Below are 18,959 nucleotides of genomic sequence, written 5' to 3'. Positions count from 1 at the left end.
ATGGGCAGCTACTGGAGGAGGAGAAAGTCCAACAGGGCTATTTAAACAGAGGGTCGATAAACTGGCTAACTCATTTACCAAAATGACCCAAAGCTTACCTGCTTTTCTGTGGTTAAGGTTTGCCGGAATCCAGCAAGGGTCTAACTGCAAAAATACGACCATATATGTGTCATCATATAAAAATGTCCTTTTTTAACCATAGATATATAAATATAAATATAGTTTATATTTAAACACAAAGATTAAAACGGTGAAAGATGATGAAACAGGGTGATTCAGCTTTATTCATGCATGGAAGCAGGGAAAAATCAGCAGAACAGGGTGTAATATATGCTTTATTACCATTTAGGCATGATACTACGCATCAGTTTGCTGAGTCACATCCAAGGAGAATGATTCATACCTTGCTTATCAATTAACTGTTCGCACTTCTGCTCTCTCCCTCTTTCACAAACTGCACATCCTGTTTTTTCTACACAGCTTGGCCTCATTCACCTCCTATTATGTTTCAGAAAAAGGTGCATTTTAGTGCAAGGTTCTGGATTATAGCAGATTTCAGCATTTTGGAGGTAAAAGGTTTTATTAATGGGAACAATCGAGATGTAAGATGTCAGTCAAATGTACATTAAGTGGAAATAGATGCCCTAAATCTACCCTGAAGTGTAAAGAAGAAGCTTCTCCACAGGCCAGATCAAGGCTATTCTCAGTTTATTAAGGATAATGATGCTATTATAGCAGTTTCTATGCTCCAGATGTCAGTTTTCTTTGTCTTTGGCCTTAAATTTATCTACTTTCATGATTGGATGCATACAGGCCGGAGTTTTTTAGCTGGTTGGATATTTGTCCACGTGTAAAATCAACTCTTTTATTTATTCTATTGGTTTGTATTATTTTGCAAATAGCCCCGTCCTTTTGGCCTTGAGAATAAGAGTCAGACACATCTGGATGTTGATGTTTTTGTAAAAGTTTATCTTTATCTTAAGTTTATCTTTAGAAAACACCAAAGGTGTTCCATTGGTTTATGGTCAGACAGTTTAGTTCAGTCATAGTTTGAACTTTCTCTTCCAATCTTCTGTTGTGATCCATCCTGTTAGATCAATATATATATATATATATATATATATATATATATATATATAGGCTTTTTTCTCATGTGTTCATATATATATATAATAATAATAATAATAATATATATATATATAGGCTTTTTTCTCATGTGTTCATATATATAATAATAATAATAAATATATATATATATATATAGGCTTTTTTTCTCATGTGTTCATATATATATAATAATAATAATAAATATATATATATATAGGCTTTTTCTCATGTGTTCATATATATATAATAATAATAATAAATATATATATATATAGGCTTTTTCTCATGTGTTCATATATAAATAATAATAATAATAATATATATATATATATATATAGGCTTTTTTCTCATGTGTTCATATATATATAATAATAATAATAATAATAATATATATATATATATATATAGGCTTTTTTCTCATGTGTTCATATATATATAATAATAATAATAATAATATATATATATATATATATATAGGCTTTTTTCTCATGTGTTCATATATATATAATAATAATAATAATAATATATATATATATATATATATATATATAGGCTTTTTTCTCATGTGTTCATATATATATAATAATAATAATAATAATAATATATATATATATATAGGCTTTTTTCTCATGTGTTCATATATATATAATAATAATAATAATAATATATATATATATATAGGCTTTTTTCTCATGTGTTCATATATATATAATAATAATAATAATAATAATAATAATAATATATATATATATAGGCTTTTTTCTCATGTGTTCATATATATATAATAATAATAATAATAATAATATATATATATATATAGGCTTTTTTCTCATGTGTTCATATATATATAATAATAATAATAATAATAATATATATATATATATATATATATATATAGGCTTTTTTCTCATGTGTTCATATATATATAATAATAATAATAATAATAATATATATATATATATAGGCTTTTTTCTCATGTGTTCATATATATATAATAATAATAATAATAATATATATATATATATAGGCTTTTTTCTCATGTGTTCATATATATATAATAATAATAATAATAATAATAATAATAATAATATATATATATATAGGCTTTTTTCTCATGTGTTCATATATATATAATAATAATAATAATAATATATATATATATATATATAGGCTTTTTTCTCATGTGTTCTCGTGTTCTTTTCCAAATCTTGATCACCAGATGTTTACCAGATGCTCGATATTTTTCTTGAACACCCTTCATAGAGGATGATGTGTCAGAGAGGCGATGATAGCCCTCATTTTGAGTCTGAATCCGTTTTTCAGCGATGAATTGGAAGTTTTTCAGCTCTGATTGTGGCTCATTCTGCACCTGATCACTGCAACTTTCCATTTCTGTCCTTTTCCATGAGTCTCTCAGTCAGTTTTATTCTCAGTGCTGCTGGTTGTTCCCTCCCCTGTAGAGCAAGGATGCAGAGATGCAGATAGCCAGAGCCCATATGTCCAGAAATAAGAGCATTTTTGGTGTTTTCAGGCTGTATTATAACCATCTTCACACTATTTGGACAACTGCAAAACACAGGTGGACCCCCCTCAGTTTCAGGATCTCAGGTTTCCCAACCTGAGTGTCAGTTTTCACAGGTTTATTAACTTTTCTTGCACTTTAGGACCTGTAATTTCAGTTTAACCAGAAGCTCCACCACTGGAGGTTATTTTTCTGCTGGTTGCTGCAGAGTTAAGGATAGATTTGTGTTGGTTTTACCAGAAGTCAGACCTGTCCTGACTTGGATACTGACCATAATCTAAATAGTTTTACTCAGTCATGGCAGAGTTATGCAATCTTGGACTCTTCCTTCTAAAGTATTTGTTTTTGATTGGAAACCATTTAGAAATGATGCATTTGCTTATATGAGACCGTTTTGAAACATTTAAGTTGTTTCCAGGCATATGTTATACCCTTTGTGAAGAGTTTGCCAACAGGACTCCACTGCTGCTCCACTTATAATGCAATTAGTGTCAAACTAATTAAAAAACCAAAGATATTCCCATCAACATCCCTTTTTTTGTTTGTTTTTATTCAGAATTAAGCATTTTAAATCCAGTGAATGACCCTTTAATGGCACAAAGTTAATCATTTAAGAGAAAATGATTATTTTTGGTGATTAAACTATGATAGAAAGTTAATTCAAACAATTCCTCCTGGTGACACTGTTTTCCTCGGATTGCTTTCATCCCAAACCAGCTCAGCTGAGTTCAGGTCTGAAGGCTGAGTTTGTCCTCAGCCAGTTTCCATCCGGCTCTGTTCTTCTGGTCTTTGGTGTCAGTAACTTGTTGAATGAACCCCCGGCCGACCACTCAGTCCTTTGATTCTTATAAAAATATACAGAAGTGTTTTCTCCAGTACAGAATTGCTCTGAAAAGGCAATAAAAGGCCGAAGTAAAACAGCTTGTTTCAACTTTAAAATGTTGCCCTCCTTCCTTTTCTCACCAGCAGAGGGCGCTCCATACCGACTTATAGCAGTTATAGCACAACTTTCCTCTGAAACTAGGACAGTTTCTCCACAGTTACAACAATAATTAGCATAATTCGGTAAATATGAAACAACTTTAAGGAATTAAATCACAAAAGATTTTACAAAACGTCTTTTATTGTCGTCTCAGGAATACAGTTGACTGCTGTGCACAGCACATACGTACAAAAATAAAAGGAAAACCATTTGTAATATAGTATTTTACTCGTCATCATATTTTTCAGAAACAAATGATTGGAGAAGTCTGTTGTTTCAAACTAATTTACAATCATTTCAATAATCGGAACTAAGGCAGAAGGTGAGGTATATGTTAAAAAAGAGGAGGGGGACTCAGAGGAAGCACTCTCCCCTCAGTGCAGGAATAGAAAACTGAGAGAGAAACACAAAGGCTGCTGGCACACAGGGACACACACTCTCACACACACAAATCTGATCCCAGATCCGCCCACAGACCTCCAGTTCCCTGTGAACCGACACATTTTAAAACCAGCACAATGGCAAAATCCAGACACTGGATCCTTAATCAAAGGGGTAAGACATACCAAGTCCACTCAGAACTCTACATGCATAATGAGGAATTAAGGAAGTGATGCTGAAAAGTGATATTTTCTCACCGTTAACTATCTTCTCCAGCTGCTGCAGCATGCAAAAGTTGTAGAATTGGCAACAGTAATGTCTCCTGGCACGGTTAGAAAGTCTGACACCATGTTGCTGTGGGTGTGGACACTATCAACTGCACCCCCCCCCCCCAAAGATGTCAACTTATCAGCTGTCCCGTACAGTTTGAGACGCCGTTGTGACGTTACAGTTCAAGTCACTTTTGTGCTGACAGTGTCCTCCGATGAGCCAGAAATAACACTTTCAGAGTCATTTTCAGCTTGTTTTGAAGAAAGCAAGAGAAAAAAAGCACTTCACCCGAACAGAAGAGGAGAAAAATGATAAAAATAAACTCCTTTTGTCATGAAATCATGACAAGTGATCATTTTCCAATCAGAGTGATACGATGAAGGCCAATCGGTCAAAGTGATTAATAAGATGCTCAAGGCAAAATCCCCCAAAGACGATGATCGGTGGTTTCAAAATGTAAAAAAAGCAGAACATACGCGACGTCCTGGGAGCTACGAGTTGCTTGTTTGAATCACAGTTTTGAGTCCATCACACATTTAACTCAAGTTTCCCTTTTTCTGGAAGCATTTGATTCGTTTTCATGGCGTTTTGCTACAAAACTAGCAGCTGAAACCACACCTTGGATGGAATCTGCTCTGGCTTCCTCCATCCCTCCCTCCATCAGCTTGCACAGCAGACAATGCCCTGTTATTCCTGACTCAAGGTAAATTGATCAGATACCATCTCTATCTTCTACTTTGGCAAAAACAAAACATGACATGAGTGTGCTGAGGCGGACAAACGCACACAGACTCGATTCGTCTCTGCTGGGAGACCGAAGCTGGAGCTTAAAGGGCGCGTAAACCGGGGCTCACAGACTTTTTGTCACTTCGTAAAAGTAATGCAAGAGAAGGCGTGAGGTAAAAATAGGATAACAGGAGGAGCTTTGCTACTTTCTTAGAATTATATTCAGCAGGTTGCAGCTTTTACTTGAGGCCAAGTAAAAAAAAACACGACGAAAATCAAGCTCAAAGCACCTCATCACAAGGTTTTAATAACTATGTTGAAAAATCATTCGTGCCTTCATTGCATATTACAACCCTTCTAAAAGTCTAACAGCTGTTCAGCAACAGATAAAAGCTGTTGCCTCAAAATGCCAACATGAGCAACGGAGGGAACAGGACGCTCACATCTCTGACCTTGGTACAAAAAAATGGCTCAGATGCACAAGATTCCCTTAGCTGACCATATGGTCTGACATCAACCACCGAAGAGCCGCAAGTCTGGCTCTCAGGTATTTAACCCACACATTATACATGCCCTTGCCAAGTTAAACTAACAATCAGTGCCACATGCAGAGCGCCATTTAAGTCCATCTTTACTGTCCTCTCCTTGAGTTTCCACAGTGGAACATTACAGTATCTTAGAGAGGAGCCTTACATGAATTCAAGTAATGCTGCATACAGAAAGCCTCAATGAAAAAGAACCCTTTGGTTCGCCGTTTTTCCCTCTTTCACACGAAGCCCTGCTGCGCCATCTGAATAATGCATAAATAGCTTAAAACTCTGAAACTAAACGATCCACACAGGATCCTGAACTGCTCCGGTTCTCTGTCGGCCGACTGGAACATTTAGATTGTGTCAAACTAACGCCGAAGGCTGTAATATTTACAGTGCGTTGACTAATCAGTGACATACTCTGTAAACACGCTACTTTAAGTGCCAGATATCATGAAACTAGTGTGAAAGTCAAGTTGAATAAACTGGTGCGAGTCACCAACAACTCAGAGTGCATCACCTTAGAAGTGGGGGTAATATAAATGCTTCATAGTGTCAGGTCTATGCTATTCTGCTACACGTTTTCGCCCTCAACGACGCTTCAAATGACCCAAAGAAAATGTTGAAATTAAGCATTTCTTAAATAAATCTACGTGCATACTTATAATAAATGCATATCCATACATACAGTTCACAGTCACACACTCCTCTGACAATCCGGCTGCAAAACTCGTGAAAATAAAGCTGGGGATCCTGTGCAGCATAGAGTCTCACCTACTTAATTGATCTAATTATGGGAATAGAATAGAGGAGAAACCTCAGACCCTCGAGGAATTGGGCTGAAGTCCCCAGTGGTGTCTGAGGGAGTGATGATTTCTGACTTGTGCGCCACATTTCTCGCATGCAAGGGGGCTGCAGGAGAGACTTCAAGGCACAGCCACCTCATGACGAAGCAAGAAGAAGCACCGGCTGATTCGCAGGTGCTCCAGTTGCCCTGACAGTGACGGAAACAATCAAATTATGAGGATGGGAAATGTCAAGGTTGGATGACAACTAAACACGTTAAAGTAAAACAGACATTCTTTGTGTAAAATTCATGCACACGTTTCTCTTTTTCTACACCTTCTCCTCAGGATAGGGTTCTTTGAGGTAATAACATCTCCATTTAATTTCCAAATAGATGAGCCGTCATCCGCTGGCTTCGACCAAATCCAGCAAGCACCCATGAAAAATGATGCCTCTCTATCCCCTTCACATCACAAAATGATGAAACTCATAAAAGCAGCACAGAATGGCATTTCTATCACTTCTAATACAAAGTAAGCTACCCAAATATACATATAAAGGTTGAATAAATACTGTCAGATATAGCTGTGTTTCTTTCTTTTGGAGTCCATGTTGCCTTCTGTGTTCTGTGTATGTTTGTATGTGGTTTTTGTGTTACCTGGGAAATAATCCACATGTGCAAATAAGTTTGTTATTGCCAGTTTTTCTCATCATATTCGGGGTAAGAAGTGCGTTACAGTCATGGCAGTTGTGGCCCTGTTGCCTCTCTTCACGCGGCCATGCTTGCTCAGTGCTATGTAGGATCCTCTGTAAACCAGAGACTCGTAGGCGTTGTAGTTGTTTGGGAGCAAGCTCTCCTTGAACTTGCACTCGTCATGGAAGACTGTCTGCAGGGAACAAAGACAGAGAGAACAGGTTTTATATGTTTTTTTATGTTATTTTCATTCCACACTAATGAAAACATGATAAATACTTCTGAAAATAGGCCATAGGGGACGGTTAAGTTAGCATTAAGTGAGAAAACATGATAAATACTTCTGAAAATAGGCCATAGGGGACGGTTAAGTTAGCATTAAGTGAGAAAACATGATAAATACTTCTGAAAATAGGCCATAGGGGACGGTTAAGTTAACATTAAGTGAGAAAACATGGTAAATACTGCTGAAAATAGGCCATAGGGGACGGTTAAGTTAGCATTAAGTGAGAAAACATGATAAATACTTCTGAAAATAGGCCATAGGGGACGGTTAAGTTAGCATTAAGTGAGAAAACATGATAAATACTGCTGAAAATAGGCCATAGGGGACGGTTAAGTTAGCATTAAGTGAGAAAACATGATAAATACTGCTGAAAATAGGCCATAGGGGACGGTTAAGTTAGCATTAAGTGAGAAAACATGATAAATACTTCTGAAAATAGGCCATAGGGGACGGTTAAGTTAGCATCAAGTGAGAAAACATGATAAATACTTCTGAAAATAGGCCATAGGGGACGGTTAAGTTAACATTAAGTGAGAAAACATGATAAATACTGCTGAAAATAGGCCATAGGGGACGGTTAAGTTAGCATTAAGTGAGAAAACATGATAAATACTTCTGAAAATAGGCCATAGGGGACGGTTAAGTTAACATTAAGTGAGAAAACATGATAAATACTTCTGAAAATAGGCCATAGGGGACGGTTAAGTTAGCATTAAGTGAGAAAACATGATAAATACTTCTGAAAATAGGCCATAGGGGACGGTTAAGTTAGCATTAAGTGAGAAAACATGATAAATACTTCTGAAAATAGGCCATAGGGGACGGTTAAGTTAGCATTAAGTGAGAAAACATGATAAATACTTCTGAAAATAGGCCATAGGGGACGGTTAAGTTAGCATCAAGTGAGAAAACATGATAAATACTTCTGAAAATAGGCCATAGGGGACGGTTAAGTTAGCATTAAGTGAGAAAACATGATAAATACTTCTGAAAATAGGCCATAGGGGACGGTTAAGTTAGCATTAAGTGAGAAAACATGATAAATACTTCTGAAAATAGGCCATAGGGGACGGTTAAGTTAGCATTAAGTGAGAAAACATGATAAATACTGCTGAAAATAGGCCATAGGGGACGGTTAAGTTAGCATTAAGTGAGAAAACATGATAAATACTTCTGAAAATAGGCCATAGGGGACGGTTAAGTTAGCATTAAGTGAGAAAACATGATAAATACTTCTGAAAATAGGCCATAGGGGACGGTTAAGTTAGCATTAAGTCAGAAAACATGATAAATACTTCTGAAAATAGGCCATAGGGGACGGTTAAGTTAGCATTAAGTGAGAAAACATGATAAATACTTCTGAAAATAGGCCATAGGGGACGGTTAAGTTAGCATTAAGTGAGAAAACATGATAAATACTTCTGAAAATAGGCCATAGGGGACGGTTAAGTTAACATTAAGTGAGAAAACATGATAAATACTTCTGAAAATAGGCCATAGGGGACGGTTAAGTTAGCATTAAGTGAGAAAACATGATAAATACTTCTGAAAATAGGCCATAGGGGACGGTTAAGTTAACATTAAGTGAGAAAACATGATAAATACTTCTGAAAATAGGCCATAGGGGACGGTTAAGTTAGCATTAAGTGAGAAAACATGATAAATACTTCTGAAAATAGGCCATAGGGGACGGTTAAGTTAGCATTAAGTGAGAAAACATGATAAATACTTCTGAAAATAGGCCATAGGGGACGGTTAAGTTAGCATTAAGTGAGAAAACATGATAAATACTTCTGAAAATAGGCCATAAGGGACGGTTAAGTTAGCATTAAGTGAGAAAACATGATAAATACTTCTGAAAATAGGCCATAGGGGACGGTTAAGTTAGCATTAAGTGAGAAAACATGATAAATACTTCTGAAAATAGGCCATAGGGGACGGTTAAGTTAGCATTAAGTGAGAAAACATGATAAATACTTCTGAAAATAGGCCATAGGGGACGGTTAAGTTAACATTAAGTGAGAAAACATGATAAATACTTCTGAAAATAGGCCATAGGGGACGGTTAAGTTAGCATTAAGTGAGAAAACATGATAAATACTTCTGAAAATAGGCCATAGGGGACGGTTAAGTTAGCATTAAGTGAGAAAACATGATAAATACTTCTGAAAATAGGCCATAGGGGACGGTTAAGTTAGCATTAAGTGAGAAAACATGATAAATACTGCTGAAAATAGGCCATAGGGGACGGTTAAGTTAGCATTAAGTGAGAAAACATGATAAATACTTCTGAAAATAGGCCATAGGGGACGGTTAAGTTAGCATTAAGTGAGAAAACATGATAAATACTTCTGAAAATAGGCCATAAGGGACGGTTAAGTTAACATTAAGTGAGAAAACATGATAAATACTTCTGAAAATAGGCCATAGGGGACGGTTAAGTTAGCATTAAGTGAGAAAACATGATAAATACTTCTGAAAATAGGCCATAGGGGATGGTTAAGTTAACATTAAGTGAGAAAACATGATAAATACTTCTGAAAATAGGCCATAGGGGACGGTTAAGTTAGCATCAAGTGAGAAAACATGATAAATACTTCTGAAAATAGGCCATAGGGGACGGTTAAGTTAACATTAAGTGAGAAAACATGATAAATACTTCTGAAAATAGGCCATAGGGGACGGTTAAGTTAGCATTAAGTGAGAAAACATGATAAATACTTCTGAAAATAGGCCATAGGGGACGGTTAAGTTAGCATTAAGTGAGAAAACATGATAAATACTTCTGAAAATAGGCCATAGGGGACGGTTAAGTTAACATTAAGTGAGAAAACATGATAAATACTTCTGAAAATAGGCCATAGGGGACGGTTAAGTTAGCATCAAGTGAGAAAACATGATAAATACTTCTGAAAATAGGCCATAGGGGACGGTTAAGTTAGCATTAAGTGAGAAAACATGATAAATACTTCTGAAAATAGGCCATAGGGGACGGTTAAGTTAGCATTAAGTGAGAAAACGTGATAAATACTTCTGAAAATAGGCCATAGGGGACGGTTAAGTTAGCATCAAGTGAGAAAACATGATAAATACTTCTGAAAATAGGCCATAGGGGACGGTTAAGTTAGCATTAAGTGAGAAAACATGATAAATACTTCTGAAAATAGGCCATAGGGGACGGTTAAGTTAGCATCAAGTGAGAAAACATGATAAATACTTCTGAAAATAGGCCATAGGGGACGGTTAAGTTAGCATTAAGTGAGAAAACATGATAAATACTTCTGAAAATAGGCCATAGGGGACGGTTAAGTTAGCATTAAGTGAGAAAACATGATAAATACTTCTGAAAATAGGCCATAGGGGACGGTTAAGTTAGCATTAAGTGAGAAAACATGATAAATACTTCTGAAAATAGGCCATAGGGGACGGTTAAGTTAGCATTAAGTGAGAAAACATGATAAATACTTCTGAAAATAGGCCATAGGGGACGGTTAAGTTAGCATTAAGTGAGAAAACATGATAAATACGTCTGAAAATAGGCCATAGGGGACGGTTAAGTTAGCATTAAGTGAGAAAACATGATAAATACTTCTGAAAATAGGCCATAGGGGACGGTTAAGTTAGCATTAAGTGAGAAAACATGATAAATACTTCTGAAAATAGGCCATAGGGGACAGTTAAGTTAGCATTAAGTGAGAAAACATGATAAATACTTCTGAAAATAGGCCATAGGGGACGGTTAAGTTAGCATTAAGTGAGAAAACATGATAAATACTTCTGAAAATAGGCCATAGGGGACGGTTAAGTTAACATTAAGTGAGAAAACATGATAAATACTTCTGAAAATAGGCCATAGGGGACGGTTAAGTTAGCATCAAGTGAGAAAACATGATAAATACTTCTGAAAATAGGCCATAGGGGACAGTTAAGTTAGCATTAAGTGAGAAAACATGATAAATACTTCTGAAAATAGGCCATAGGGGACGGTTAAGTTAACATTAAGTGAGAAAACATGATAAATACTTCTGAAAATAGGCCATAGGGGACGGTTAAGTTAGCATTAAGTGAGAAAACATGATAAATACTTCTGAAAATAGGCCATAGGGGACGGTTAAGTTAGCATTAAGTGAGAAAACATGATAAATACTTCTGAAAATAGGCCATAGGGGACGGTTAAGTTAGCATTAAGTGAGAAAACATGATAAATACTTCTGAAAATAGGCCATAGGGGACGGTTAAGTTAGCATTAAGTGAGAAAACATGATAAATACTTCTGAAAATAGGCCATAGGGGACGGTTAAGTTAACATTAAGTGAGAAAACATGATAAATACTTCTGAAAATAGGCCATAGGGGACGGTTAAGTTAGCATTAAGTGAGAAAACATGATAAATACTTCTGAAAATAGGCCATAGGGGACGGTTAAGTTAGCATTAAGTGAGAAAACATGATAAATACTTCTGAAAATAGGCCATAGGGGACGGTTAAGTTAACATTAAGTGAGAAAACATGATAAATACTTCTGAAAATAGGCCATAGGGGACGGTTAAGTTAGCATTAAGTGAGAAAACATGATAAATACTTCTGAAAATAGGCCATAGGGGATGGTTAAGTTAACATTAAGTGAGAAAACATGATAAATACTTCTGAAAATAGGCCATAGGGGACGGTTAAGTTAACATTAAGTGAGAAAACATGATAAATACTTCTGAAAATAGGCCATAGGGGACGGTTAAGTTAACATTAAGTGAGAAAACATGATAAATACTTCTGAAAATAGGCCATAGGGGACGGTTAAGTTAGCATTAAGTGAGAAAACATGATAAATACTTCTGAAAATAGGCCATAGGGGACGGTTAAGTTAGCATTAAGTGAGAAAACATGATAAATACTGCTGAAAATAGGCCATAGGGGACGGTTAAGTTAGCATTAAGTGAGAAAACATGGTAAATACTTCTGAAAATAGGCCATAGGGGACGGTTAAGTTAGCATTAAGTGAGAAAACATGATAAATACTGCTGAAAATAGGCCATAGGGGACGGTTAAGTTAACATTAAGTGAGAAAACATGATAAATACTTCTGAAAATAGGCCATAGGGGACGGTTAAGTTAGCATTAAGTGAGAAAACATGATAAATACTTCTGAAAATAGGCCATAGGGGACGGTTAAGTAAGCATTAAGTGAGAAAACATGATAAATACTTCTGAAAATAGGCCATAGGGGACGATTAAGTTAGCATTAAGTGAGAAAACATGATAAATACTTCTGAAAATAGGCCATAGGGGACGGTTAAGTTAACATTAAGTGAGAAAACATGATAAATACTTCTGAAAATAGGCCATAGGGGACGGTTAAGTTAGCATTAAGTGAGAAAACATGATAAATACTTCTGAAAATAGGCCATAGGGGACGATTAAGTTAGCATTAAGTGAGAAAACATGATAAATACTTCTGAAAATAGGCCATAGGGGACGGTTAAGTTAGCATTAAGTGAGAAAACATGATAAATACTTCTGAAAATAGGCCATAGGGGACGGTTAAGTTAACATTAAGTGAGAAAACATGATAAATACTTCTGAAAATAGGCCATAGGGGACGGTTAAGTTAGCATTAAGTGAGAAAACATGATAAATACTTCTGAAAATAGGCCATAGGGGACGGTTAAGTTAACATTAAGTGAGAAAACATGATAAATACTTCTGAAAATAGGCCATAGGGGACGGTTAAGTTAGCATTAAGTGAGAAAACATGATAAATACTTCTGAAAATAGGCCATAGGGGACGGTTAAGTTAACATTAAGTGAGAAAACATGATAAATACTTCTGAAAATAGGCCATATGGGACGGTTAAGTTAGCATTAAGTGAGAAAACATGGAAAAAGCTCAAAGGTTTGGACAGAATCTGGTTGTTAACTTGTCTTATCTGAAGTCTCGCACATAAATAAAGCTACAGTCGGAGTTTGTTTCTAACTTTTAACTAACAGACATAAAGTCTTTTGCTGCTACCTGCGTTTCCTTCCTTTATTTCTAAGGCAAACTGCTTAAAGCTGCACATTCAGTCGAGTTCAGTTAGTTTTATTCATATAGAGCGAGAGCAACTAAATTAATCTGATGGCATTTTAGAGAGAGTTCAACAAAAATCCATTTAAATGTAGTCAAATTCAATCCAATTCAGTTCATTTCTTGATGATTGTAATAAATCATAAGTAAAATAAAACTGAACGGATCAGTTCAGCCATCCTGAGTAAAGCAGACATCAACCTGCTCATCTATATTTGAGCAATGATGCAAATAAGGCAGCCTGCAAAAGTGTGTCACCACTTGTTTTAATAGTTGATTCATAATAGAACGAATACACCACATAAAATGCTATAGAATAAATATATTTTTCATTTTATGGAAGAACGTAATTTTTACAGAGGTAACAAATAAGTGGAAAACTATATTTTATATATATATATAACTATTTTACAACTAAGGGGTTCAATGGTGACGGCTCAGTAAGACTGTTGGTCACTGAATAGTTTTCAGAAGTGAAAAGAACTAAAAAGGGTTTCACCGCTCTGTGTGGGCACAAAATAAGATTACAAGAAAGTTGGGGATCTCTGCATTTATGCTGCTTGATTTCAGAATATTTCGATCATTCATAAAAATCTGGACAAAGCAGAAAACTCTCGTTGTGGTCTTCAGGCCCTCAGATGGCACTCTGTTAAAAACAGACATGATTCTGTGGTGGAAATCTCCGGATGAACCCAGAAACACTGATGCCAGATGCAACTCTACGATAAAAACGGCTAAAAACGGATCACAGACACCTGAAAACGGCTGAGATGAAGCAGAAAACTGTTCCGTTAGAGTATAAAATGTCCTTTTTTTAAAGCATGGATGCTATTCTGACTGACCAGCGCTCAGTTCTCTGATGGTATGGGGGGGCGAATCAGCACACACTGCTATCCAAATGATCGATTTAAAGCACCTTCTGTTGCTATGACAGCAGCACGGCTTTGTGGCCTGCAGTCCTGACCCACTAAAACTGGTCTCCTTCACTAAAAAGATCATTTAACGTGCTCCGAAACGTTCCTTTTCTCTAAAAGCATGTGTTTTCACAGTGATTTCAACATTTGACATGTTCTGTCGGCTCAAACTTAAGCTAAATGCATGATTTTAATTATTTACCAGTCATTATGAATTTATTACATATTACAGAGCACCCCCGATTTTATGGAAATGAGGTTTTAACTCAAAGCTGATACCAGACAGATTTTAGCTGCTGTAGAAACAGTAAAAGACGCCTTCTTCCCCATTTTCTGCCACAGTAACGGAACAATATGACTCTGCTGTGCTGAGTTGGCGGTGCATGACTCGTGCAGCAGCAGCAAAGCAAAGCAAAAGCTGCCCATCAGAGACCATGTGGCCTAATTCAATCTCTTATCAGATCATCAGCCTGCTCACAAGCTAACACTTCATCACTCAGGGCCAGATAACCGGCTCGCATTCTGTCTGTCAAATATGTGCGACACAATGAGCAAATGAGCAGCCGTGTGTCAGCAGAGCTCCACTTAACACAATGACCTGTCCCACCACCAGGGACATTTATTTATATATCTACATACATATATATATATATATTAACGACTGCCTTTGGGCTGCTTGAAGACTTCAGGAAGAGATCTCCAGTACTTCCACAAATACATTTTATATGCATGATAAAAGCAGGATAAAAACAAATGGAAGACATACTGAGAACATTTTTAACAGTTAAGATAAACTTTAAGTGTCAAACTTAAGCATTTCAATTTATTACTGCACCAAAATGATATTTATTGATCTACTGAAGCACTGAAAAGTAGAAACAAAGACCTAATCATCAAATAAATGCCAAACCAAATGCATTATGACCTCATCTTACTGAACACATTCAATATGGGGCTTTCTGCTCTTATATATATCTCTTATATTCTGCCCTATATAAAATACTTTAAAACAATCTCTGGCCAAATGATATTAAAATGTTTGGCCTGAATCAGAGTAACACATCTCCACTGATTAAACTCAATTGTTCTTTAAGGAAAATCTTCAAATGGGGCTTCAGCAATACTTTATGCCTCTTTGAAATTTAAAATAAATCCACAGAAGGTTTACGATGGTTCTCCGGTTTTTATCGTCCTGAGAGAGATTTATTTAAAAGATGAACTTAGCCAAAATGCTGAAGTAGCATGTGAACAGCTAAGTGCAGCCTCACTGCTTTTATAGGAATTAAGGGGGTGAGAATCAATCAAATCCAGTGGATTTACTGACCATCAGCCAGTGTGAGCACTTCTATAAAACCAGACGTTTTGGCAGTTTGCCGCTCTGGAGCATCGAGGTGTGAGTTAACACGAAGCCAAGGAGGAAAGACATCAGCTGCCCATAAATCTGGGAACATTTAGAAGGTCATTTCCAAACTATTTGGTGTCCGTACAGTGAGAAAATGGGAAAATATTTAAGATAAACAGTCAAAAACTGCAACAAAAAAAAAGCCCAGAGCTACATCTCAGACTCTACAGGCCTCAGTTAGCAAGTTAAAGGTTAAAGGTCACCCCAAGGTGAAAAAGCCCAGAGCTACATCTCAGACTCTCCAGGCCTCAGTTAGCATGTTAAAGGTTAAAGTTCACCCCAAGGTGAAAAAGCCCAGAGCTACATCTCAGACTCTCCAGGCCTCAGTTAGCATGTTAAAGGTTAAAGGTCACCCCAAGGTGAAAAAGCCCAGAGCTACATCTCAGACTCTACAGGCCTCAGTTAGCATGTTAAAGGTTAAAGGTCACCCCAAGGTGAAAAAGCCCAGAGCTACATCTCAGACTCTACAGGCCTCAGTTAGCATGCTAAAGGTCAAAGGTCATGACAGCACAGTTAGAAAAAGGCTGAACAAGGATGGCTTGTTTGGAAGGGCTGCAGGAGAAAGCCTCTTCTCTCTAAAAAGAACATGGCAGCACAGCTTAGGTTTGCAAAGCTGCATCTGAACAAAGCTCAAGACTTCTGGAACAATGTCCTTTGGACAGACCAGAGCAAAGTGGAGATGTTTGGTCCTAATGCACAGCAGCACGTTTGGAGGAAACCAAACACAGCAGATCAGCACAAACACCTCATACCAGCTGTCAAGCACGGTGGTGGAGGGCTGATGATCTGGGCTGGTTCTGCAGCCACAGGACCTGGGCACCTTGCAGTCATTGAGTCCACCATGAACTCCTCTGGATACCAAAGTATTCTGTATTCTGCAGCCTCCACTTACCAGAGTATAGGATCAAATGTGAGGCCATCTAACTGAACTCTAAAGCTTGGCTTGAACTGGATCATAAACAGGACAAAGAACCCAAACCCTTCACAGAGCAGTCATGAACTAAGGCTGCAAAGCTCAATGAACTGCAGCAGAGTTGTAAAGAAGAGGAACAATATCCCTCCACAACATGTTCTTCTAGTTTGTTACACACTGCTTCTGTATTTTGGCTTTGTTTTTGGTAAATGACTAAAGGTGTAATGCGCCATGTTGCTTATCTCAGGTTGTTTTTACCGAATTCTAAGAGCTGGACAGAACCAGAAGGTTTTTAGATTTTCTGCCATTTATTTCCCCCCCCCTGCTTTAAAGATAATGGTTTGTTTTATTGTCCACGTCCAACAATTTAAAGGAAATGCAAACAGGAGTTCAACAAACTGTCCAAAGAGACATAAAACAACTTAATCCCACCAGTTGTGTTACTCAGTCAGACCTGAAACACAAGAACAAAACCTAAACGCTGTCATGTTTCACATTTATCTCCAGATTCAGGGAGATTATGGAGGTGGTGTGGAGTCAGAGCCCTTTGCTTCCCACGTGTGCGCGAGCTCTATGCCCCGCACAATAAGCACTATACCGTTAAAATCGATTTTCAGTTCCGCTGACAGGTTTAGAGGCATCAGGGGGTTTCCCACCTTCACACACACAGGACCACGTCTAAAACCTGCATCTGTTCTCCTCATCATTATTTACCCATAAGCCAACATGCCTTGCTTTAAATAGAGCTTTATAAATTCCTGATGGAATTAAAATATATGGATTTAAACGCATCATTTGAAGCAAAAAAAAAAGGCCGTTCCACGAAATGTGGATCACGCTGCGAGAGAGTCTCGTCTTCAGGAGTCAATTAACCAACATTGCTGGGCAATAAATGAAATACTGTGCATACCTACCGTTCCGTATAACCTTCCACGGCTGTTCATTGCGACAAACAACTCACTCTTCACCCCATACAGGCTCACCACTCCTCTCTCCACCGTGGAGATCTCAATCAGACCTGATGCAGACACAGAATTGTGACATTAGAGTGAAAAATGCATGAAATACCAACCGCGCATCCAGAAGTCGGTGTTTTATCATGGTGACTGGAGCACTGGGCTCTCCCTGCGTCTATGGGTGTAACCTTGCAGGTTGCTGCGCAGCATGCCGAGCCTTTGTTCTGCATCTTTCACTCCATCGAACATTTGCATCCAGGCGCGCCAATTAAGCGCATTCTGGTTATTGCAATAATCGCAGTAATCGCATTGACGTGCACGGCTCTGTGGACCGCCCTCACGGGGCTGCGTAAAAATAAGTTGTGTCTAAAAGCGTCCATACATTCATGACATGGTTGAGCCTGGGGAGGAGGGAGGTGTTCAGTGCTGATGGATACTTGTTTTTAATAGATGTGTCTTTGCCGTGGAAGAAATTCAATTCCGAGTCAGATGATAAATGGTCATGCAAATTAATAGAGGGGGTAGACTAGCCCGCGCACCGCAGATCCATGCTTATTGACTCCGTCTCTCTTTATGTCTATTACATTAGATTGGTGGAGGAATAACTCACTGTACTGGTTTTCATTATGTACACCGTTTATCCTGCCGTCGGTGAGGATCTGAAGGTGAAACCCGATGCCCACGTTGCAGTAGAGCCTCCGCACTCTTTTGATGCCCAGCAGATAGTCACTCTCCCAGTTCAGCTCCGGTTTCTCCCCGGAGATCCCCAGCACAGAGCGGGAGAACAGGGTCTCCCATCGTTTCTCCAGCAAAGTTGCGTTAGTCCTGCTGCTCGGTAAAGGGTACGCTGACACGATCCCCAGCAGAAAGCCCAGGAGAACCACCGCGGTCAGCGTCCAGTGCGGCGTGCCGGCCTCGCAGGACATACTGACGAGGAGCCTTTGCGCAACGGCCATCCGGTTTACCTTCGGGCCACGTGGTCGAAATTAATGACCCTAAAAATACCGCTCTTCTTGTTTTGCTTCCTTCGGCATGCTGGCTGGGGGTTATTTTTGGTGAGCAGATCAGGGCTTTGGGCATGAAACGCAAGCCCCGGTGCAGCGGAGGAGAGGAGACGGGAGAGCGCGCGGCAGAGCTGGAGGTGATAGTGATGGTGATGGTGATGTTGGTGGTGGTGATTACCATGTTTTGCAGCTCCTCCGCGCCCCTCTCTCTCACACACGCACTCTCTTTCTCTCTCTCTTCCCCTGACAGTCTCTCTCTCGGTAAGAGTTCAGAATAAATCCTCCAGGCTCCCACTCACCAAAATCCCTGATTCAACCTTGCCGAGGCTTTCGCATCCCTATGACATCATGCTGACTTCACCGCTGGGGTAACACAGGAGTAGCCAAGGGAAAAAAACACCAAATCAGTGGAGGGTTGAGGGGGAC

The 18,959-nt window shown here is 38.0% G+C and overlaps 1 protein-coding gene across 1 annotated transcript; it reads right to left on the bottom strand.

The window, feature by feature from the left end:
- Positions 1 to 3,734: 3,734 nt before the first annotated feature.
- LOC140306792 (fibroblast growth factor 6-like) lies at positions 3,735 to 18,893 on the bottom strand. The gene is made up of 3 exons (XM_072385385.1): positions 18,140 to 18,893; positions 17,488 to 17,591; positions 3,735 to 7,191 (listed from the first exon to the last, which is right to left on the bottom strand). Exons 1-3 carry the CDS (start codon positions 18,483 to 18,485, stop codon positions 7,015 to 7,017), a joined length of 627 nt encoding a protein of 208 aa, XP_072241486.1. The 5' UTR covers positions 18,486 to 18,893; the 3' UTR covers positions 3,735 to 7,014.
- Between the last annotated feature and the right edge of the window lie 66 nt (positions 18,894 to 18,959).

Source organism: Leuresthes tenuis, unplaced genomic scaffold (assembly GCF_036924035.1).
Source record: "Leuresthes tenuis unplaced genomic scaffold, fLeuTen1.0.hap1 SCAF_5, whole genome shotgun sequence".
In the NCBI taxonomy this organism is placed as follows: Eukaryota; Metazoa; Chordata; class Actinopteri; order Atheriniformes; family Atherinopsidae; genus Leuresthes; species Leuresthes tenuis.
The sequence above is the reverse complement of the archived record's forward strand: the minus strand, read 5'-3'. Positions and strand labels throughout refer to the sequence as shown.

Excerpts from the sequence above, each read along its gene's own strand:
- LOC140306792 (XM_072385385.1), bottom strand. The coding sequence starts at position 18,485 with ATGGCCGTTGCGCAAAGGCTCCTCGTCAGTATGTCCTGCGAGGCCGGC. Across the intron at positions 17,592-18,139 it reads ACATAATGAAAACCAGTACA|GTCTGATTGAGATCTCCACG; the intron begins GTGAGTTATTCC and ends TGTCTGCATCAG. Across the intron at positions 7,192-17,487 it reads GTGGAAGGTTATACGGAACG|ACAGTCTTCCATGACGAGTG; the intron begins GTAGGTATGCAC and ends TGTTCCCTGCAG.